At 45.4% G+C, this 23,073-nt stretch overlaps 1 protein-coding gene across 3 annotated transcripts in view; it reads left to right on the top strand.

Annotated features, from left to right (window-relative positions):
- The window catches only part of LOC136377638 (delta-sarcoglycan), a 427,945-nt gene that overhangs the window by 265,756 nt on the left and 139,116 nt on the right, over window positions 1-23,073 (top strand). For all 3 annotated transcript variants that reach the window (XM_066344714.1, XM_066344713.1, XM_066344715.1), the window contains exons 4-5: window positions 15,954-16,041; window positions 22,063-22,182. In XM_066344714.1, coding sequence (XP_066200811.1) covers window positions 15,954-16,041; window positions 22,063-22,182 — 208 coding nt within the window. The remainder of the gene's footprint in view (window positions 1-15,953; window positions 16,042-22,062; window positions 22,183-23,073) is intronic.

Genomic DNA, 23,073 nt, shown 5'->3' on the forward strand with positions numbered 1-23,073 from the left:
GGCTGCCACATACAGTCCTCCTCTCACTGACCACCAATGAAAGAGATGCCCCTTCCGGAAGTGCGGTGGGGGGCCGGATAAATGGCCTCAGGGGGCTGCATGCGGCCCGAGGGCCGTAGTTTGGGGATGCCTGGTCTAGACCTTTGTGCCAACAGGCAGCCTGTGGCACTGGCCACACTCTACTTAGCGTTTGTGTTTCTGGTTTGTGAAGATGGTTATACAATTTTTTATTTCTTATTTTATTTTTATTTTTAGTGAGCAAGGGGGGTGGTACAGACAGGGACAGACAGACAGGAAGGGAGAGAGATGAGAAGCATCAACTCATGGATGTGGCATGTCTATGACCCCACATTCAAGCCGGCAACCTCGGGATTTCAATGCTCTATCCACTGCACTACAGCCTGGTCAGACCATATATATAAATTTTATTGTGGTAAAATACTCATACCATAACATTTACCATACTAATCTATTTAAAGTATACAATTCCATGGCAATACAATTCACTTACAATGTTGTGTAACCATCTTCTTCTACAACTTTTTTACCACCCTTAACAGAAACCCTATATCCTTTAAGTAGTCACTGCCCTGTCCCCTCTCCTCCGAGTCCCTGGCATCTACCAGCCTGCCTATGTCTCTATGGATGTGCCAACTCTAGACATTTTAAATAAGTGGAATCATATGACATTGGGCCTTTTGTGACTGACATTTTTGTGTAGCATAATGTTTTCAGAGTTCATATGTATTGTAGTATCTGTCAGAATGTTATTCCTTTTTATAGCTGAATAATATTCTACTGTAAGGATACACCACATTTTATTGCTACATTCCTCTGTTGATAGGCATTTGGGTTATTTTCACATATGGTTATCCTGAAGAGTGCCGCATGAACATTTATGTACAAGTTTTTGTTTGAAATGCTGTTTTCAGTTTTTTGGGTATATGCATTGGAGAGGAATTGCTGGGTCAGATGATCATTCTAGGTTTGACTTACTGAAGAAGTGACAAGTTGTTTTCTGTAGTGGCTGTAGCATTTTACACTCCCACCAGCAGTGCTTGAGGATTCCAGTTTCTCCACATCCTGCCCAGCACTTGTTATTTTCTGAGGGCGAGGGTGATTGTTATTGTCATTCTAATCGGGTTACCTGATTTTGAGTCCAACTATGACTCATTGGTTTTCCATTGTTGTTGCTGCTGTTGTTAATGACTTCTTGATGTTGTGATTTATAATAAGAAATATATATAGGCCCTGGCCGGTTGGCTCAGCGGTAGAGCGTCAGCCTGGCGTGCGGGGGACCTGGGTTCGATTCCTGACCAGGGCACACAGGAGAAGCGCCTATTTGCTTCTCCACCCCCCCCCCCTTCCTCTCTATCTCTCTCTTCCCCTCCCGCAGCCAAGGCTCCATTGGAGCAAAGATGGCCCGGGTGCTGGGGATGGCTCCTTGGCCTCTGCCCCAGGCGCTAGAGTGGCTCTGGTCGCGGTAGAGCGACGCCCCAGAGGGGCAGAGCATCGCCCCCTGGTGGGCATAGCGTGGCCCCTGGTGGGTGTGCCGGGTGGATCCTGGTCGGGCGCATGCAGGAGTCTGTCTGACTGTCTCTCCCCATTTCCAGCTTCAGAAAAATACAAAAAAAAAAAAAAGAAATATATATATAAATTTGATTTTCATCACAGTTTCTGTCACAGAGCTCCTAAAACCCTTGGAATTTTGTAAGTAACAGCCAAAAAGGTTTCCCTTGTTATGTGAATGAGCTGACTTTTGAACCTCACCTAAGAATGACAGCTGGTTGCCAGGAGAACTAACCATTGATTGGAGAGTTGGAGCTTTTAGTCCCACCCCCAGGCCTTCTTTGTGTAGAAGAGAGGGACTGGAGCCTGAATCAGTCTTCAAGGGCCAATGATTTAATCAGTCATGACTATGCAATGAAGCCTGCAGTAAAGCCCCAAAGGACAGGGTTTGGAGACTGTCTGGGTGAACACATGGAGGTGCTGGGAGAATGGGGCCCCTGGGGAGGGCTTGGAACCTCGCCCTACGCATCTCTTCCCTCTAGCTGTTCCTGAGCTACAGGCCTTTACAATAGATGGGTGATCTAGTCAGTGAAAAGGTTTCCTGAGCTCTGAGAGCTGCTCTAGCAAATGAATTGACCCAAGGAGAAGGTCGTGAAGCTCTGGTTTACTGCCTGGAGGCCAGAAGTACAGTAACAACCTGGAATTGCAACTCATGTCAGGAGTTCAGCGATGGCGTTATGAGAACCTCTAATCTGTAGCTGCTGGTTAGAAGCACAGGTGACAAACCGAGCTTGTAACTGGCATCTGAAGTGTGTGTGTGTGGCAGGGAGAGGGAGTGGGTGGCAGCCTTGTAGAACTGAACCCTTAACCTATGGTATCCGATGTTATAGCCAGTGTCAGAACTGAGAAAAATTCTCAGACCCCTCTGCAGTTGTGGGAGCTCTGCTCGGCACAGAACGCCACAAGACTAAATTTGCAGTAGGCTTAGAGCCCCAAGGTCCCTCAAACCATGACTGGATCCTTCCATTTCTGCTGGAACCTCACATCAATTTTGGCCATATATTTATGTAAGTGCGCAACTGAAGTAAGCCCCCAAAGTGCCCAACCACACAATACTATTGCTATTCTGCAGAATGAGGAAGGAGGTGTCTTTGTGAGGCAATATAGACTTACACCAATTTAATTAACGCTTACTTCAGCCAGTTTCCTCCTGTGGCAGCTCCCTGTTGCAATCAGACTAATACAGTGCACACATTACTTAGTGAAATGAGGGGCGTGGGGAACGCCCGTACTTGTCCTGCCAGAAGCGAGCTTTCTCACCGGGGGATTAGTGACAACTGCAGAATCATCCCCTGCTCTCCCTTTGGGCCTGCCCAAGAAATGATAAATTCTTGTCCTGGCAGAAAGTAAATGAAGAACACACAAAAATAATTAAGAAATGTACACATTGCCTATTCCCCAACACTTTTTTTATATAATATGTCATGTTCTTGTATGAATATATTGTTATATTTTAGATTCATTGTTATTCGTGGTTCTGAACATTTATTTATGATTTTTAGAGTCGTGAAAATAATTGATGTTCACTTGGAGAGTCAAGAAAATTAAAAGCGCATATTATTTGACACGTCTTAAGAGCTATCAGGACTCAGGGGTCATGACATGAGGGTCCTAATGGTGTATTTGTATGACGAGCCTGCATTCTAGGTCAGATTCTGTGCGACTTGGGGATTATTAATGCTTACTTTTTCTGTACATCTGATCATCGTACGGATAGAAAGTGCACATACTGTGCCTCAAGTATGAAATATTTTGTTTGATTGTTTCCTTTTTTTTCTGCCTACTGTTTTGTGAATTCACTGGCTGGGTAGATGTGGCCTTAGGACCCAACATGGGGTTGGAGTTTCATGTCTTCACTTTGAATCAACAGTGAGCTGCCCCGTCTCCTTTCTCTGCAAGCCTAGTTCTTCATGGCAGCTGGTAAGGAGAGCTTTCATGTAAGGAGCAGCCTTGACCATGAGACCTTCACAGACATCTTTTGTAGTCAAGGTGCCTTTCCCCACTTCCTTAATCCCAGCAGAGGGCCACACTGTGCCTAGGCACATGCCATGCAGGACACTGTTCTTGGACTTTGATGTCAGTCCCTGTTGCCCCGTACTGAGTTCTTATCCCTCACTAGGCACTATGCTGAATGTCTTCCAGACAGTGTCTCACTGCCCACAGCAGCCTGTGGGGTGGATGCTGTTCTCCCCCCACTTTACAGGTGAAGAGACTGAGACACGGAGAGGTTAAGGTGCCCACCTGCATTCACACGGACAGCATATGGGAAGAGCCAGGTTCCATGCCCAGTTCAGGCTGCCTAAAATCAGGCTCCTATCACTGTGCACAAAGCAGAAATGTTTCACATCTCTCGCTGCCAGTTTGTTGGGGTGGAGGGAGCTTGTCAACCATCAACATCAGTGATCTAATACTCTTTTAAAGTACAGATGTTTAAAGGTGCACAGTGATGCTAAATTCCTTACATTTGCTATTTAAGTTCATCCTTTTATCTCTGTAAGGGGGGTGCTGTTATTATCCCCATTTTGCACATCAGTATCCCCATTTCCCAGTTGAGGAAACTGAGGCTGAGTGATCTGTAGAGTTCATCTCTGACATGGCAAAGCTGCAGTCTCACCCTCGAAATCCCAACGTAACTGCGACAGCACCCCGCAAAAGAAAGGCTCAAGTCACCCCATGGTTAGTCGTTTTGGGCTGTGTTACTTGGAGTAATTTTTAAGGGTGAGGCTGTCCATCAGGACAGTCGGCATTGGGCACCTATCTTCAGCAACAAATCACACGGCACCTCCCCCACGCCGCAAGGCGGTCCATGCAGCATTGCCTCTGTCTCCACAGTAGCAATTCCGCCTCCACTTGCACGTGTTTCTCTCTGGAAGGCCCACTTCATCTTTACACAGCCAGTTCTGAGAGGTGCTTTTGACTCCCTAGCACTCCACGCACCATTCTGTCAAAGGGCAAGGTCCAAACCAAAGGCCCTCACTGACGGGCAGAGGAGAACACGTGCAAATAGAGCTGAGGAATGTGTGGGGGCACCACAAAGGCCTGACTTGTGCTCCTGGATCTGGGGGTGCCCTTGGGCCACCCTAAAGACTATGTGCATCCAAGAGCTCTGTTTGCAAAGGTGGCCGAAAGCCAGACAAGTTTGTCCTACAGAGCTCCTGTAGCAGTGAATGTTTCTGTCTAGATCACTCTCTGTATTAGAGCGGAAAAGACTTCCATGAGAAGAGCCTATCTTAATCCTGTTGTCTGTTGCTGCCCCCTGCCCTCCAAAGTCTGTTTATGGGCTTTCTCAGAAGCCCCGCCCATGCTCTCTCTGCCCACCCCCACCCCCAAAGATGTCCCTAACTGTGCCAGCCTGTGCCAGAGTTCTTAGACTTCATCACAGCTCTGAGGCTTACAACTCCATACTAGGTTTTCAGCTCCAGAGGAGCAGAAGCTAACTGCTCAGGACTTAGCACACATGCTCTCTGCCTAGAAGACACCTTTTAGATGTTAATGGAATGAACTGATATGGGGAATTGAAACAGGGCACACAGGGTGGGGCAAAAGTAGGTGTACCGGTGTTTATATGGGGAATAATACAATAATTAATATAATTAATAGGTAATTACACAAGAATGACCTCTGTGTTTCATGTGCTTACAAAGGTACTCCTGCTTTTGCCACGCCCTGCGTTTTATACCTCACACCAGATGGGAGCTGCGAGCCCGGGGAAGGGGCCAGGCATCCCTTAACCTTCATGTCAGGAAGGATTTAGAGTAGTGATTGGTGCCCCTGCTTCTCCCTGTCATCTACAGACTCAACCTCTCAACTCTCATCAGCGTCACCTGCAGTCCCTCGCACTCTGTTTGCGGTCAGCGAGCGTCCGTGGGTTGCGGAGGGAGGGACGCAGCCTCCTCTCACCACGCTGGGCTTTCTATATTTAGATGATCACATCAGCTGTCCCCGGGGGTTTGCCTTTGAAAGCTCTCTTTGACAGTTTGTGTCACCCTTCATTTAATCACTTCTTTTCTCGACAACTCTCTCTGTTGACTCTTAATTTGATCTGAGCATTCAGCTCTTCCGCAAATATTTATTGACAGGCTAGGGGGTGCCAGGAAGGTGCCAGGCCCTGGAGGAACTGGCAGTCCCTCCCAGTGTCGACGTGCTAACATGGCAACTCTAAAGAATCATTCAACAGAGCGGCTCAACTCAGTTAAATATTGAGAAAGGACTAAGAGCACCCAAATTTGGGCACAGCACAGAGAGAGCTGAGCAGGAATGCTACGAAGGAAAGCCAGGCCCTGTTCCCAGCTTATTTTGAGCAAGTGCCTGAGTGTCGCTTCGTGATTCACGACCAGGAAAGTTTTTAAAAAAAAAAATAGAGATCCACCCCAGCATCACTACATAAAGGTATTCCAAAGTAAAATAGAAATCAGGGTCCTGTGGTATTGTTTTTAAATACCTGTCATGCTTTTGAAAGGGTCAGTTCAAAGACAACCAAAGCATCCTATTTTCAAAGATAATGATAATAATAGGCACATTTGATGCTTGCTGAGGATAAACTTACAAACGACCCTTCTGGTTGATTTTAATGACAAATCTCAGTTTGTGTCAGGTTTGTTGTTGTCGTTGTTGTTTTTATATTAAGAGTGAACAGGGATCACTGTGGCCAATACATTATGATACCTACCACAAAGAAGCGGGTAACTTCTTTTTCTTTAAATTGGATTGTTTTGGGTGACATTGGTTAATAGAATTATATAGGTTTCTGGTATACATTTCTATAATACCTCATCTGTATATTGTGTTGTGTGCTCACCCCCCCAAGTCAGGTGTCTTTCTGTTACCACTTATCCCCCTCCCCCTTTTCTGCCTCCCCCCACCCCCTTTCCCCTGCTAATCACCACACTGGTCTGTGCCTGTGAGTTGGTGTTTTCGTTTTTTTTCCTTTTTAATCCTGTCACCTTTTTCATCCTGGTAACTTCTGTTTACCCTGTTTTCTGTAAACTGATTAGGGAAGAATGACAGTGTATAGGGAGCCCTGGGTGGAGAGGCCCAGACTCTGTTGTTTAATTTAGTATTCCTGAGGGCAAAATCTCATGGAAATAAATTTGTTTAAAGGAAAATTTTCTAATAACACGATAAACCCCAAAGTGAAATCACATGTCGATGATACATTTCTTAAGCTTCCATGCTACTCAGAAACCAAAACCTTTTTTTAATTTTATTATAGATAGATAGATAGATAGATAGATAGATAGATAGATAATAAATCCTTAACCTTTTTTTAATTTCATTATAGATAGATAGATAGATAGATAATAAATCCTTAACCTTTTTTAAATTTCATTATAGATAGATAGATAGATAGATAGATAGATAGATAATAAATGGATAGATTGATTGATAGATAGGAAGACAGATAGAAAAATTGTAATGACAGTCCAGAGTGTGGTACTTCTGATATCATACCCAATTTCCCCTATTATTAATATCTAACGTCAATATGATACCATACTTCTTTGTCATAATTAGCTAACCAGTTGATATATTATTGCTAACTAAAGTCCGTCCCTTATTCAGATTTCCTTAGCTTCTACCCAACGTCCTTCTCACGTCCGAGGCTCTCATCCAGGGCGCTGCATGATATTGAATTGTCTTCTTTCTTCAGGTTCTTTGTAGTTGTGACAGTCTCTCCGGTTTTCCTTGGTTTCGAGGACCTTACCCACTCCAAGGAATCCTGGTCAGGTATTCTGCAAAATGACCCACTGTTGAAACTTGTTTGATTTTTTTTCTCATTATTAGATGGGGGGTTATGGGTTTTGAAGAGGAAGACCACAGAGGTAACGTGTCATTTTCTGCACACCTGTCAAGGGTGTGTGCTATTAATGTGACTGGTCACTACTGACGTTGACCTTGGTCACCTGTCTGAGCCAGTGTTTGTCAGAGCTCCCCCCTGTGAAGTTACTGCCCCCTCCACGTGCTGTCCTCTTTGAAAGGAACTCACTAAGTGCATCCCACCTTTCAGGAGTAGAGCGTTAACTATGAAAACTGTTTGGAGTTCTTCTACATGGGAGATGTATTTATTTATGTCAGTGTGGGCTCGTGGATATTTATTTTATGATTGGGGTCATAATTCAAGTACTACATTATTTATCTTGTTGTTCATATTGTTCCAGCGCTGGAAGCTCTTTCAGTTGCCTCCCGTGTCCCTTTGATGTCCTCTCATAATTGTGGGGTATTTCTCTGTTTGAATTTCTTATTTGTTTTCTAAGCACTTTCTTCCTTTCTGGCATGTAAAGATCCCCCAGGCTCAAGTGTTATATTTCTCGCCTCAGTTCTAGAATCAGCTGTTTCCTAAGCACCCCTCCCAATGTATGTTTTATTTCTTCCTTTGTTATAGTTTATAAAGTATTCCGGTAGTGAGAGGCGAATTTAACGGCGGGCGCCCTGGGCCCCGACTTCCAAAGGGCCCCATAAAACCCCAACTTTAGGCCCTGGCCGGTTGGCTTAGTGGTAGAGCGTCGGCCTGGCGTGTGGGGGACCCGGGTTCGATTCCCGGCCAGGGCACACAGGAGAAGCGCCCATTTGCTTCTCCACCTCCCTTCTCCTTCCTCTCTGTCTCTCTCTTCCCCTCCCGCAGCCAAGGCTCCATTGGAGCAGAGATGGCCCGGGTGCTGGGGATGGCTCCTTGGCCTCTGCCCCAGGCGCTAGAGTGGCTCTGGTTGCGGCAGAGCAATGCCCCAGAGGGGCAGAGCATCGCCCCTTGGTGGGCAGAGCATCGCCCCTGGTGGACGTGCCAGGTGGATCCCGGTCGGGCGCATGTGGGAGTCTGTCTGACTGTCTCTCCCCGTTTCCAGCTTCAGAAAAATACAAAAAACAAAACAAACAAAAAAAAACCCAACTTTATACTTTTTTCTCTAATGACACCAAATTTGGTTTCATATGTGTGATTTTAACCTTAATAATACATAATAGTTTTTATTTATTTGAAAATATGGTTAACACGTATTTTTATTTTCCCTCTTTTTTATAACGGGCCTGATATTTTCTTCTGCGCCCGGGGCCTCCACCGACCTTAATCCGCCTCTGTGGGTAGTCCCTGTGCCTGCTGCTGACACATGTTGTCTGTCTTAGTCCCCCTGTTAACACCAGTGGGTAACCTTTAACCTCATTTCATGAGTACAGAAACTGAGGCTCAAAGAATGTAAAAGATGTACCCAAAGCCACACAGTGAGATAAAAATAGTGGTGATTGAGGCCCAAATTTGTCTGACTCCACAGCTTATGCTCTGAACCCTCCCTCCACAAGGCCAGCCTCCCTTGTTATCCACGTCAACCTTAGCTGGAAACTCCGCTCTTGTGAACCACCCTGAAAAGACGAGAGTCAGCCAGACCCTCCTCGGGGGAAGAGCCCTCGGGCTCTCTTTATGCTGATCCCTCCCTCCTCTAAACTTCATCTGCACTGGGAGTCGAAAGCCTTCCCTCAGTGCAGAAGTTGTGCGCTGTCACGTGGTTTTCTCCATGTATCTCAGTTCCCAGATCAGAGGCAGCTCCTCAGAGGGCAAGGCAAATATGCAACCAAATGCAGGATTATCAAAGGCAAAAGTGAAAGAGTGTGTCTTTCATGCCAGGAAAGCAAAGATCTCAATGGAAGTGATATCTATCACATTGTTGTAACGATCACTTTGCATTGACTCAGCCTCCCTCTGGGCAATGAGTTTCTTCTCAAAGATAAGGATCCTATCTTTTCCATTCAACAGGGCCTCAGACAATGTACAGCATGTTCTAGGTACTCGGTCAGTGTGTATAAAATGATTGACAGAAGCTATTGGGTTCTAGGCTGGAGACGACGTATTCTTGACTTACCATCTTAACCTGCTTTCCCCATGAGAAGGGAGTAGTATAACATAGTTCTAAAGGTTGACAGGCTGATCACATTAAGAAATGATACCTGCTTCATTTTCAAACCCCACAGAAAAAAGACAGTAAGTGGAGAATAAAATCGAAAAGGAATAAATCTACATGGTCACAGAGAAAGGGAGAGAGCATGATGAAGGGAAAACGATGGAAAGTGGGTGGGTGAGAACCACGTTCCCCAGTGGATTGACAGCCACTGCATACAGTGTAGACCAGGGTCACTTATCCATGAGACAGTTTAGGCACAGTGCCCAGGGCTCACAAAAGCCATAACGCTACCTGGAGTGGGGCTGAAAATGAAGGCTTTGAAAAATGTGCACAAAGACCATTTAGACTTTCTATCTATCCCCAGATCCCATCCCTAGTGGACCCAACTAAGCAAGTAACTCTTCTCGGCCTAGCAGAAAATAGGAGAATTGTTTTCTAGAAAGTTGGACCAGAGGACCTCTGGGCTGGAGACGTTAGACACAGATGAAGTTAGAAGTGAGCCACAGGCTTCGCTGGAAGTCTGTCCCTGAACAGCAGAGGCCCAGCCCCCTCTCCTCTGACACTCCGAACTCTTGCGTCTACAGTTGCAGCCACCACCTTCCTGTCAGGAGTTAAGAGAATTCCTCGTTGAGAAAACTAGCCCGCAGGTACTGACTGCCCACCATTTTGGAGGTTCTCCATTTCATTATCTAAATCCCTGCTCCTGTACCCTCCGGTTTTACCCTTCTAGAAACACAGAGCTTCCAGCCAACTGTTTTTATTTCCATCTAAGAGGGGATGGGGCACGGATCAAACAAGGAAGGGAGAGTATAAAAAGGAAGGTTCAAAGGATAAGAAAAAGCTCTTAAACATTAAAAGTAGGCCTGACCTATGGTGGCACAGTGGATAGAGCATCAGCCTGGAATGCTGATGTCGCTGGTTTGAGACCCTGGGCTTGCCCAGTCAGGGCACATAGAGGAGCAACTACTACTATGAGTTGATGCTTTCCCACTCCTCTCCCTGCCTTTCTCTCTCTCTCTATCCTCTCTCTAAAATCAATAAATAGTCTTTTAAAAAATTAAAAGTATATGCCCTGGCTGGATAGCTTGGTTGGTTGGAGCATTCATTGTCTTGATGTACAAAGGTTGTCAGTTCGATCCCTGGTCAGGGCACCTACAGAAACAGATTGATGTTTCTGCCTCTTTCTTTCTCCCTTTCTTTCTCTCTAAAATCAATAAATCAGCCCTGGCTGGTTGGCTCAGTGGTAGAGCATCGGCCTGGCGTGCAGAAGTCCCGAGTTCAATTCCCGGCCAGGGCACACAGGAGAAGTGCCCATCTGCTTCTCCACCCCTCCCCCTCTCCTTCCTCTCTGTCTCTCTCTTCCCCTCCCGCAGCCCAGCCGAGGCTCCATTGGAGCAAAGATGGCCCGGGCGCTGGGGATGGCTCCTTGGCCTCTGCCCCAGGCGCTGGAGTGGCTCTGGTCGCAACGGAGCGGCACCCCGGAGGGGCAGAGCATCGCCCCCTGGTGGGCAGAGCGTCGCCCCCTGGTGGGCGTGCCGGGTGGATCCCGGTCGGGCGCATGCGGGAGTCTGTCTGACTGTCTCTCCCCATTTCCAGCTTCAGAAAAATACAAAAAAATAAAAAATAAAATAAAATCAATAAATAAGTTTTTTAAAAATTAAAAGTATTATAGTGGAAGTTAAAAAATATTAACAGAAAGATTGGAACTTAAATATGAGGTATTTCCCAGAAGGCAGAACCTAAAGAAAAAGAATTGAACATTAGGAGAACAAAAAAAACCTAGGAAATAAACACATTGATTTTGAATGAAAGAGTTATTGACTTTAGGAAAAGAAAATAATGTTCCAGAAAGTAAAAGGATATGTAGTTAAGGAGCACTGCTTGACTTAGCTCTGGACAATACAACATAATTATAATAATGTAGATTCTGAATATTGATTTCACCAAAGTTGTAAGGAAGAGTCCATACCATTGCAGGAATTCAGTGGATAACGTTTCAAGTTGGTAAATCAAGAGATCACATAACATAGGAGAGTATTTTGGGCCACAGGGAAGGAAGTATCTGAGGGAGTTTCTTGGTATCAATGTAAGAAATGTCCAGACCTGTAGTAATTTGATAAGAGTTTCTTGGAGCCAAAACTGACAGCACTCTGGGAAACAAGATCTGCAGAGAGTAACCGTTTTGCAATTTCTTTTATACCTTCAGAGTTGAGGAGTGAACGGAAGAGTACACGAAGGTGGGAGAAAGCAAGGTTCAGGATAGTTAGCGAGGCTGTGTGCCTCCTTGAAGGTGGTTATGCCTTCAAGGGGTGTGGGAAAGAGGATGACTTCTGGCATTTCAAGGTGTGTTAGCCTGGATGTACAAGATCAATGGACAGGGCATGCTTACACCTTTTACTTTTTTTTTTTTTTAATAATTTTATTTTTTTAATGGGGCGACATCAATAAATCAGGATACATATATTCAAAGATAACAAGTCCAGGTTATCTTGTCTTTCAATTATGTTGCATACCCATCACCCAAAGTCAGATTGTCCTCTGTCACCTTCTATCTAGTTTTCTTTGTGCCCCTCCCCCTTTCCCTCTCCCTTTCCCCCCTCCCCCCGTAACCACCACACTCTTATCAATGTCTCTTAGTTTCACTTTTATGGCCCACCTACGTATGGAATAATGCAGTTCTGTTTTTTTCTGATTTACTTATTTCACTTCATATAATGTTATCAAGATCCCACCATTTTGCTGTAATGATCCGATGTCATCATTTCTTATGGCTGAGTAGTATTCCATAGTGTATATGTGCCACATCTTCTTTATCCAGTCATCTATTGATGAGCTTTTTGGTTGTTTCCATGTCCTGGCCACTGTGAACAATGCTGCAATAAACATGAGGCTGCATGTGTCTTTACGTATCAATGTTTCTGAGTTTTGGGGGTGTATACCCAGTAGACGGATTGCTGGGTCATAAGGTAGTTCTATTTTCAGTTTTTTGAGGAACCACCATACTTTCTTCCATAATGGTTGTACTACTTTACATTCCCACCAACAGTGTATGAGGGTTCCTTTTTCTCCACAGCCTCTCCAACATTTGCTATTACCTGTCTTGTTAATAATAGCTAATCTGACAGGTGTGAGGTGGTATCTCATTGCAGTTTTGATTTGCATTTCTCTAATAACAAAAGAAGATGAGCATCTTTTCATATATCTGTTGGCCATTTGTACTTCCTCCTGGGAGAAGTGTTTGTTCATGTCCTCTTCCCATTTTTTTATTGGATTGTTTGTTTGTTTGTTGTTGAGTTTTATGAGTTCTTTGTATATTTTGGATATTAGGCCCTTATCTGAGCTGTTGTTTGAAAATATCATTTCCCATTTAGTTGGCTTTCTGTTTATTTTGTTATCAGTTTCTCTTGCTGAGCAAAAACTTCTTAGTCTGATGTAGTCCCATTCATTAATTTTTGCCTTCACTTCTCTTGCCATTGGAGTCAAATTCATAAAATGCTCTTTAAAACCCAGGTCCATGAGTTTAGTACCTATGTCTTCTTCTATGTACTTTATTGTTTCAGGTCTTATGTTTAGATCTTTGATCCATTTTGAGTACAGGGGGATAAACTGTAGTCCAGTTTCATTCTTTTGCATGTGGCTTTCCAGTTTTCCCAGCACCATTATTGAAGAGGATTTCTTTTCTCTATTGTGTGTTCTTGGCCCTGACCCCTTTATCAAAAATTATTTGACTATATATATGTGGTTTTATTTCTGGACTTTCTATTCTGTTCCATTGGTCTGAGTGTCTATTTTTCTGCCAATACCATGCTGTTTTGATTGTCGTGGCCCTATAATAGAGTTTGAAGTCAGGTATTGTAATGCTCCCAGCTTCATTCTTTTTCTTTAGGATTGCTTTGGCTATTCAGGGTTTTTTATAGTTCCATATAAATCTGATGATTTTTTGCTCTATTTCTTTAAAAAATGTCATTGGAATTTTGATAGGAATTGCATTAAATTTGTATATTGCTTTGGGTAATATGGCCATCTTGATTATATTTATTCTTCCTAACCAAGAACAAGGAATATTCTTCCATCTCATTATATCTTTTTTGATTTCTCTTAACAATAGTTTATAGTTTTCATTATATAAGTCCTTTACATTCTTTGTTATGTTTATTCCTAAGTATTTTATTTTTTTTTGTTGCAATTGTGAAGGGGATTATTCCTTTGAGCTCATTCTCAGTTGTTTCGTTGCTGGCATATAGAAAGGCTATTGACTTCTGTATGTTAATTTTGTATCCTGCGACCTTACTGTATTGGCTTATTGTTTCTAGTAGTCTTTTTGTGGATTCTTTGGGGTTTTCGATGTATAGGATCATATCATCTGCAAAAAGTGATACCTTTACTTCTTCTTTTCCGATATGGATGCCTTTTATTTCTTTGTCTTGTCTGATTGCTCTGGCTAGAACCTCTAGTACCACATTAAATAAGAGTGGAGAGAGTGGACAACCCTGTCTTGTTCCTGATTTAAGGGGGAAAGCCTTCAGTTTAGTACCATTTAATATGATGTTAGCTGATGGTTTATCATATATGGCCTTTATCATGTGAGACCTATTAGTAGAGAAGAAATAGAAAAAACCACTAAAAACCTCCCCCAAAATAAAAGTCCAGGCCCTGACGGCTATACCAGCGAATTTTATCAAACATTCAAAGAAGACTTGGTTCCTATTCTACTCAAAGTCTTCCAAAAAATTGAAGAAGAAGTAATACTTCCAAACACATTTTATGAGGCTAACATAACCCTCATACCAAAACCAGGCAAGGATGGCACAAAAAAAGAAAACTACAGACCAATATCTCTAATGAATACAGATGCTAAAATACTAAACAAAATACTAGCAAATCGAATACAACAACATATTAAAAAAATAATACATCATGATCAAGTGGGATTCATCCCAGAATCTCAATGATGGTTCAACATACGTAAAACGGTTAACGTAATACACCATATCAACAAAACAAAGAACAAAAACCACATGATCTTATCAATAGACGCAGAAAAGGCTTTCGATAAAATACAACACAATTTTATGTTTAAGACTCTCAACAAAATGGGTATAGAAGGAAAATATCTCAACATGATAAAGGCCACACCTTTTACTGAAAGAAGTTATTGACCTGGGTCACGACTACCCACCACAACCTTCCCCATTAGGAACTTGGGATCAGATTGCCCTGTGAGGTTACTTCCGGTTAGATTTATTACAGGGCCCGTTTTTGGTCTACGCTAGCAAACTGAAAGATCTTGCAGTGGTGAGAGGTGTAAGCCACTGCCCTCTGACATCAGTTTTGTGGTATTGGACATCTACATGTAGTGTTTCTATATAAGAATAAATAATGCACTTTTTAAGATTTTAATTTTTATTTATTTTGGAGAGAGGATGGAGAGGGAGAAAGGCAGGGCACAGGAGCGGAAAGCATCAACTCACAGTTGTTACTTCTCATATGTGCCTTGATGGGGCAAGCCTGGGGTTTCGAACCGGCAACCTCTGCATTCCAGGTTGACACTTGATCCACTGCACTACCACAGGTCAAATAATACATTTTTAAAACTCAGATACAATAATTTCAAAATGAGAGCAGGATGGAGCCATTCAATATTCAAATAGCCACATGCATGCGGTAGCCCTTGGAGGGCACTGTAGAATAAACAATATTCACTTCAGTGAACTCAATCAAGAAGAAATTTGGTTCTTTTCTGCTTTAGAGAAACAAATGTGACCGGATTCTTCTCCATCACAATGCTGTGTGCTGTGGTGATTTGGGAAGAGTACTGATGTGGCCTGTTCTTCTGGTCCATTGTGGGAGCAATGGGGCATTATCTCCGTCCTGAGTCTCCTAGGGAAGAATGAAACTCCCCAGACCAGAGGCTGCCCTGGCGAGTGGGCGGGGCACAGGGGAGAGAGGAGAATCTTCCAGGGCAGATAGGGCTTCGCCTCAGACAAGAGAGGACTGTTTCCTCAACTTGCCCTAAGACCTAAGACCCCGGGGTGCTTGGCTTGGCTTGTGCTTTCATGGTTTTGTCTCAGTAAGCAGAACCAGAAGGCCAGATAAAATCACACTGCCCAGCTGCCTTGCCAGGCTCGTTACATTCATGACCTGGTTCATGCTTTTTTTTTTTTTTTCCTGGTCATCTTTCTTTTACAGGTGTTGGAAGAATTATAGCAGTGTGTCCCAGGCGAGCATGACTGTGTGTATGTCAGGGAAATCTACGTTGGGCGTGCATCTATCTGTGTAGTTCTTTGGAGGAAATTCATTCTGGATGAATGCCAATTAATAATCACATATGTGAGGATCATTAAACATTTGAAGATTTTAAATAAAGTCTCATCAATGAGAACTTGGCTAAAATCAGTTCAGCCTCTTCAAGAGTTGGGAATTTCAGTTGTTGTTTTTTTGTTCTGAAATCTACTGTCATTTTCATGTGGTTTCTTTTCTCTTATTTTCTTCTTACAGGGTAATGCCCTGTACTTCAAATCAGCCAGAAATGTGACTGTGAACATTCTCAACGACCAGACTAAAGTGCTAACTCAGCTGATCACAGGTAAGAGAAGGAAGAGCTTAGCAGCGCCTGGCCCGTGCTCCACACTCAGAAAAATGCATCACCAAAAATTGAATGTAATAATGCCATGTGAACTAAAGACAGGAATGTGTGCTAACACATTTCACAGCATGGAGAAAGAGAAGGTAGCATGTCCTCCCTGATTCTACCGAAGGGTAGAGTGTCTTCACATACACACACTTAACGAATACAACTCCAATGATACTTGTTTAGGGGGGAATAAACTGCTTTTCATGTAGCGCTGCCCCTGCACACAGGCCAGCTGCGTCATCTGGCGCTCGAGCACAGAGAGCTCTCTGCTCCATCACTGGAGGAGAAGCTGACTGTGCTGGCTTAGCTGGGAGAGAGCACAGCACCCATAGAACCACGCACACTGCACTCGATGGGCTGTAAGAGGGACTTGTACTGGGAGTTTGAATCCAGCCGTATTTGCCGTACGTGCTGACTTTGAACGAAACTCAACTGTGCGAGGCAGGTGCACCCCCACGGACTGTGTGTGGGGTTCCTTTCAGCGTACCAGCTCTGCTCCTAACAGCTGTGGGAAGCACCCACTGGGTTTTAAGCTGCCTATTCCTGAAATTTAAACAAGGGTTGGTTATTCACAATAACGCTTACAATGATGAGCTTGGGCCTCGTGGCCGTGCTGATGTGTTCAGGGGGAGGACCGGTGTCCCCTCTGATGCTATGAGCAGCAGTGAACAAGAACCAGCAGCACCCCATCGTGGAAGGGAGAAGGGGTTTGTGCGTGAATGGCATTGCGGTACTTCCAGACAGAAAATGCCATTTGTTTGGCTTCAGGGCTGAGAGAAAAGTAGGCAGATGGACATTCTGAGAAGCCAGTTGCCGGAGTGCCCTGGAGCATCACTGTGACTAAAACACCAGGAGCCTCGCTAGTACGCACGCCATGGGAAACAGGTGCCTCCGTGCCCAGGCTGGTGTCTGGGCGAGAGCCGCACTGGCCACCCCACAGGACCCCCGCGTGTGGGTGTCTGGGGATCCAGAGCCCGTGGGCGACGCGGACCGTCTACCAGCGGAGAGCTGGGGTGGGAGGGGCGACGCGGACCCTCTACCAGCGGAGAGCTGGGGTGGGAGGGGCGACGCGGACCACCTACCAGCAGAGAGCTGGGGTGGGAGGGGCGACGCGGACCGTCTACCAGCGGAGAGCTGGGGCGGGAGGGGCAGTGCGTCAGCGTTGCTCCAGCCTGTGTGTGGAGTGGACTGCCGGCGGTGCTTACAGAACATCTGGCCCGCAGTCGCAGTGCTAAATAATTAAATAAACAGCTTCGGTAAGCAATGATTTAAGTGGCCTGTGTGAAAATTGCCTCCAGGAGGGGAATAAATCCAACCTCCCGCTCCCAGAGTTCCACATTCAAAGGGAACTTACTTAGCCTGTTGATCATTTGCCGTTTGTTTGCAGTGGGAGATTCCGCTGACTTGAGAGATTTTGTTTTGATAAAGCTGGAGCTGCCCCACTGACTATTCTTCAGCAGGGAGCCCCGCTCCCACCCCGCCCTTCTCCCTCCCGTCTCCCCCTCTCCCTGCCGCCTCTATCCCTTTCTCTGTCCCCTTCTTCCCCATCTGTCTCTCCCCCTCCCCCTCTCGCTCCTCTTTCCCCCTGCCCCTTCTTTCTCCCTCCTTGTCTCTCTGGTCTCTCTCCCTTTTCCCTCTTCTAGTCCCTCCTCTCTCTTGCCTCCCTCCCACCCTGCCTTCTGTTTTGCTGTCTCCCTGGCCGAGTCAGGCCCTCGGGAACTGACCCACCTGTCCTTAACTCTTCAGGCCAGGTGCGGGATAGCCATTCTAACGCTGCCAACCCACAGTGATTTCTAAGGAGCGTGGCAGATGTGTTCAAACGATCATTCTAAGCACTCCTACACACACACACACACACACACACACACACACACACACACACACACCCTAAAGCGTTCACTCAGGTTCTCTGTTCATATTTATGCCCACGGGGGACAGCGCAGAGCAGTTTCAGGAGACAGTTTCCTGTTATGCCTGGTGGTGTACTTTCCCAACAGCAATTGACTCCTGCCATCCAAGAGGCCAGGTTTACTAAGGCAATCCAAAGGAGTCAAGAACTCCCTGTTTACCTAAAGAATGTCTCAAACACCCCAAAGAAATTCCAATATTAGCAATTCAGGGAACCCTGCCACATGAAACAACCTTTTTGCATGACGGTTAAGTTCCCAGGCTAGAGCACAAATGCGCCTTTGACCCAGCCGCTGATTTAGTATCAGCTCCTTAGTGGGTCCAGCCAGGGAGCCCTCTGACCTGCGGGAAGTAAAATTGTAGGGGGAATCTTCCACAGCATCTTGCCAGAGGGGGGAAGGGGCCCGGGATCAAGGGAGTTTGGTCCCTTGGTGGCAGTGGCTTGACTAGGACACGGCTGGGGCACCCCGTTGGACCCCAGGTCTCCCTGTTTAGGGATTAATGAATGAGGTGCTTCACACACACACACTGCTGTGCACAGATGGGGATTGACAGGAGATTACTTTCAGGTTGCAAATAGTGATTTCTTTTTTCCTATCCCAGAAAGGAACAACGGGTTCACCAAGGGACCTCCGGAGCAGTCAGTCTCCCGTTCCTTTCGTGTTCTCTCTAGAATCAGCTTTCAGGATCTCACCATGCCAGAGGAGGTTTGGCAGCCCCAGGTGAAATGGGAAAAGCACAGGCCATCTGCGCCGCTGAGCCAGCAGTCTCTCTCTCTGCGGGTGGTTTTGGCTAAAACCACCAATTAATGAGCGTTATGCACCCAAGTGGTTCTGGCCCTTGGTAAATTCCATCTTGTGTTTTGAGAAGCCCTGGAAAGCAAGATCACTTAATTGTGTTTTGTGCCCTCTGATTCCCTCCTGTCTTCAGTACACCCCCCTGTGTGTATCGTTACTGTTCATAGGTAACCACCGTGTACACAGAGGCAGGTGTTCTTGACTCCACAGGGGCTGTGTCTCATGTGACTGCCTGGGTCCGTGGAGGCAGAGTCCGAGTACTGAGTTCCCTAGTCACACCGCCACTTTGCCGTCTGACTGGATCCAGAGTGGGCCCACTGTGCTCACCCGTGCCCAACCCGAGGTCATTCATCATTCATTCATTCTCACTGCTGATCCAGAATCACACCCCCCCCCCACACACACACCTTAAAAAAGGTAATAATCCCAAAGCATTGAGAAGTAATACAGATTTTCCTGAAGGTTTGGGTGTGACCAGGAAATCAACGCGTCTTATTCCTCCCAGGGCAACTAACCCAAAGCCCTCGTGAACAAGGCTCTTCTTTTAGGGTCTCTCACGGGTCCTTGTCTCCAGCTTTCTCCTTCCCCTCATCCCTCCGAAAGCTCCCTCTCGGCCTGCCCCTCCTGTTGACTCCAGCCCCCTTCTCCTTCCGGGACAAACACACCTCCCTTTTCTCCTGTGGAACAATTGCAGAAGCTCAGCTCCAGGCCCCGATCTGCCATTAGTTCACCGGAGGACCCTGAGCAAGCTCTCAGCCTTTCTGCCACGGGCTGTTCTCACCCACAGCATGGAGGTGGTCAGCGAAGATAACGCCCGTGTCCTCTGCCGTTGGGGAATCCTGTGCTGTGTCTGCTGATGCAGTTCCCCACTCATTAAAAAGCCTTGTTCATGTCCTTATTTTTATCAATTTTAGGGCTAATGTGGATGGTCTAGCAAGAGCTCAGGTCTGCCGAGTTGACAAGATTCTATGAATGAGGCACGTGCCCTAGGAGGCTCCCATCGTTAATTCTTTCGGTGCGTTGTGAGCACTGCGTTAGAAAAGTGCTGATGGCCGTGAGCACGATGATGATGATAATCGCAAGAGCAATTTTCACAGTACTCTTTCTTTCTTTTTTTTTTTTTTTTGCCTACAAAGTTATTTTTATAAACAGTATAATTTGATCATTTTAACCTTTCTCTGGAGTAGATAGAATAGGGTGATAGTATAATTTTATGGATGCAGATAATGAAGTTCAGGAAGATCAAATGATTCGCTCAAAGTCACGTTACCAGAAAATGAATTGGGACAAAATTCTTATCTTCTGACGAAAAGGAAAGCATCCCCAGATGTCCAGGGGCTGACTGGGAAAGACCAGCCAAGCCATGGTGTTCTCCTCTTGGACCATAAATAATCTCACAGAACATCAACACCAGACAAAGCCACTTGGTTGGCCATGAAGGATAAAGACAAACCAGAAACAAAGACAGCTCAGACAGAATGAAAACATCTATCCACACCACAAGAATGACTAAACGTTCCTCTATCCGGGCTAATAATACAGTTCTTTCATTATTCATTACAGCATTAGCATTGCTCTGGGCTTCCCTACTTCTAGAAAAGATTTCTTAAGATACCAGTCGTAAAATTACTCCCACTTCCTGACAGCATCTAATCCAAAGCAAAGTCTTGCTTCCTTCAACCCTGCCCAAAGTAGCCTGATATAAGGCCAAACACTGTAATAAGTTCTTCCTCATTACCGACCTGCCTTCTGTGGTTCCCCATGAAGTGTGTTCTTCCTCACGACCATGAGTACTAAACTCAACTTACTCAACTACAGGAAACGTTCCTGGTTAATTCTGGCTGGAAGGCATGTGGTCTCTCCTGTTACTACTTTTATTAAAAACCGGGAGGAAACAAAAATTGTCTATCAGAATTTCCTGGAAAAGCCTGGTTAAATATGAAATGTTTGGACCCTACCCACAAAATCTGTTCGGTATGGATTTCCAGACCAAAGGATCAATTTCTTTTGCTCTGAACTGGGTTCAGTGAGACTCATTGCACTCCTGGGTGGTTCTGGTGAACTGGACGTATTCTGGGAGCTTCAGCTCAGGCAGACTGAATCGTCTCCTTTCTTTTCTCAGGAAATCTAACATATGAACCTGTTTTATTTTTCCATCATACCCCAAAACTCTCTGCAGTTATTTATTTATTTTTACATGTTCAAACTTGTATCTGTCCGTCTCCATCAAAAGATCAGTGCTGGCCCTGGCCGGTTGGCTCAGCGGTAGAGCGTCGGCCTGGCGTGTGGGGGACCCGGGTTCGATTCCCGACCAGGGCACATAGGAGAAGCACCCATTTGCTTCTCCACTCCCCCCCCCCTCCTTCCTCTCTGTCTCTCTCTTCCCCTCCCACAGCCAAGGCTCCATTGGAGCAAAGATGGCCCGGGTGCTGGGGATGGCTCCTTGGCCTCTGCCCCAGGCGCTAGAGTGGCTCTGGTCACGGCAAAGCGACGCCCCGGAGGGGCAGAGCGTCGCCCCTGGTGGGCGTGCCGGGTGGATCCCGGTCGGGCGCATGCGGGAGTCTGTCTGACTGTCTCTCCCTGTTTCCAGCTTCAGACAAATACAAAAAAAAAAGATCAGTGCTGTGGGCTTGGGGGGCAGCGTCTTGCTTATGCCGCTGTAACCCCGCCTTCAAGAATATCAGTGGTCATATGACAAACCCTCTACAATTTATTTTCATGAAATAAAGTTCTAGCATAAAAGATTCAGCAACTTCCCAGGCAAGTAATTGGCAAGACATTATTATAACCTTTCCTGCCAGGAATGATCTATGTACTGAGGAAGTTGACTTGTCTGGTGTCAGATGCAGCCATTGGGTCAAGGGTACTGAGTGGGACAGATTTCAGCTGAATTTAAAGGCACCAGGTTGGGCTGGCCAAAGATATGCTGGTGGCTGCCAAGAGGTGGTCAGCCTTCCGTGCATTGATATAATCAATGCAAAACTTACCAGTATTTGATAGTAATTTAGTGCTTAGCTGAGGGAAATCTCAGTCAGGCATTAGTCTGGAGGAAGAACATGGTGATCTTTGAAACCATGGCCCAAGAGCATATGATAGAAGGTAACTGACAAGGCATGGCTGCAGTCATGTGAGACTGATGTTCATGGTTAGCTTCTGAAAACCGATCCATGCATGTTAAAGCCCAATACAGTCTTGTCAGGTGTGTACACTGTATGAAAAGCTCTAGTAACTGAAGGAGACTAATGTCTTCTCCCTCTCTCGTTTCTAGGTCCAAAAGCCATCGAAGCTTATGGCCAAAAGTTCGAAGTGAAGACAGTCTCTGGAAAGTTGCTCTTCTCTGCGGATAACAACGAAGTGGTAGTCGGAGCAGAGAGGTTACGAGTTCTGGGTAAGGACACGTTTTAATTGGTCTGATGTTACTGTGTGCATCTGACAGAAAGAGTGACATGGGACCTACAGAAGTGATTTAGGCCAGTTTCCTGGATTCTCTTACATGAAGGCAGTTGAACCCCCACACCCCAGAGCCTGGTCCCCGGTGACAATTTCTCAAGTCATGAGGTCTCTGTGGCACGTCTGCCAACACGGAGCGCTGGCTGGGGTGTGTGGTCACACCAGGAAGTGTAACAGAGCACATCCTGTCCTCACAACCGGCCGTCTAGCGAGAAGCTGGCTGGACCTGTATGCATGTTATAGCCATTACTAGACCTGGCTGTAACTTAAGAATCCCCGTTGCCTGTGTTACGTAACTGGTGACGTCATTGTAAACCTGCACAATTCCATTTTGGCTTTGGATTATTTCAGTTGACCTTTGTGATGGTTTTATACAGTGCTTGTTTGACTTGTTTTCATCTATGAAGGTTTGGGTTATTTTTCCCACTATATTGAAGTAAACTTCTATTAAGAGGAAAGACATGCGTTAGTGCAGAGTGGGTTGGGTTCAGTTGGGTGTCACGTAGTCAGGCTTCCTGAGCAGTGAGATGTCAGGTGATAAATCCCAAACATGGAGTCCTTCAATACTAAAATATTTATGAAAAAATAAAAAAAAGCCTCTCACTTGAACCCAAACCAAAGTACTCTCTTGCCTCTTTTCTAAAAATTCAGGAAAAACACATGATAGGGTCAGACTTTCCATAACCAGGGAGGATCGTTTGCCTACCTTATACTGACATGACTCAGTGCTTATTTTTAAAACTGGATTTTTAAACATTAGATTATATAAATAACGATCAGGAACGAGCCACTTTTTCTGGGCACCCAGCAGCTGTGTAGTTCTTAATCT

This window comes from Saccopteryx leptura, chromosome 6, assembly GCF_036850995.1.
Source record: "Saccopteryx leptura isolate mSacLep1 chromosome 6, mSacLep1_pri_phased_curated, whole genome shotgun sequence".
Lineage (NCBI taxonomy): Eukaryota > Metazoa > Chordata > Mammalia > Chiroptera > Emballonuridae > Saccopteryx > Saccopteryx leptura.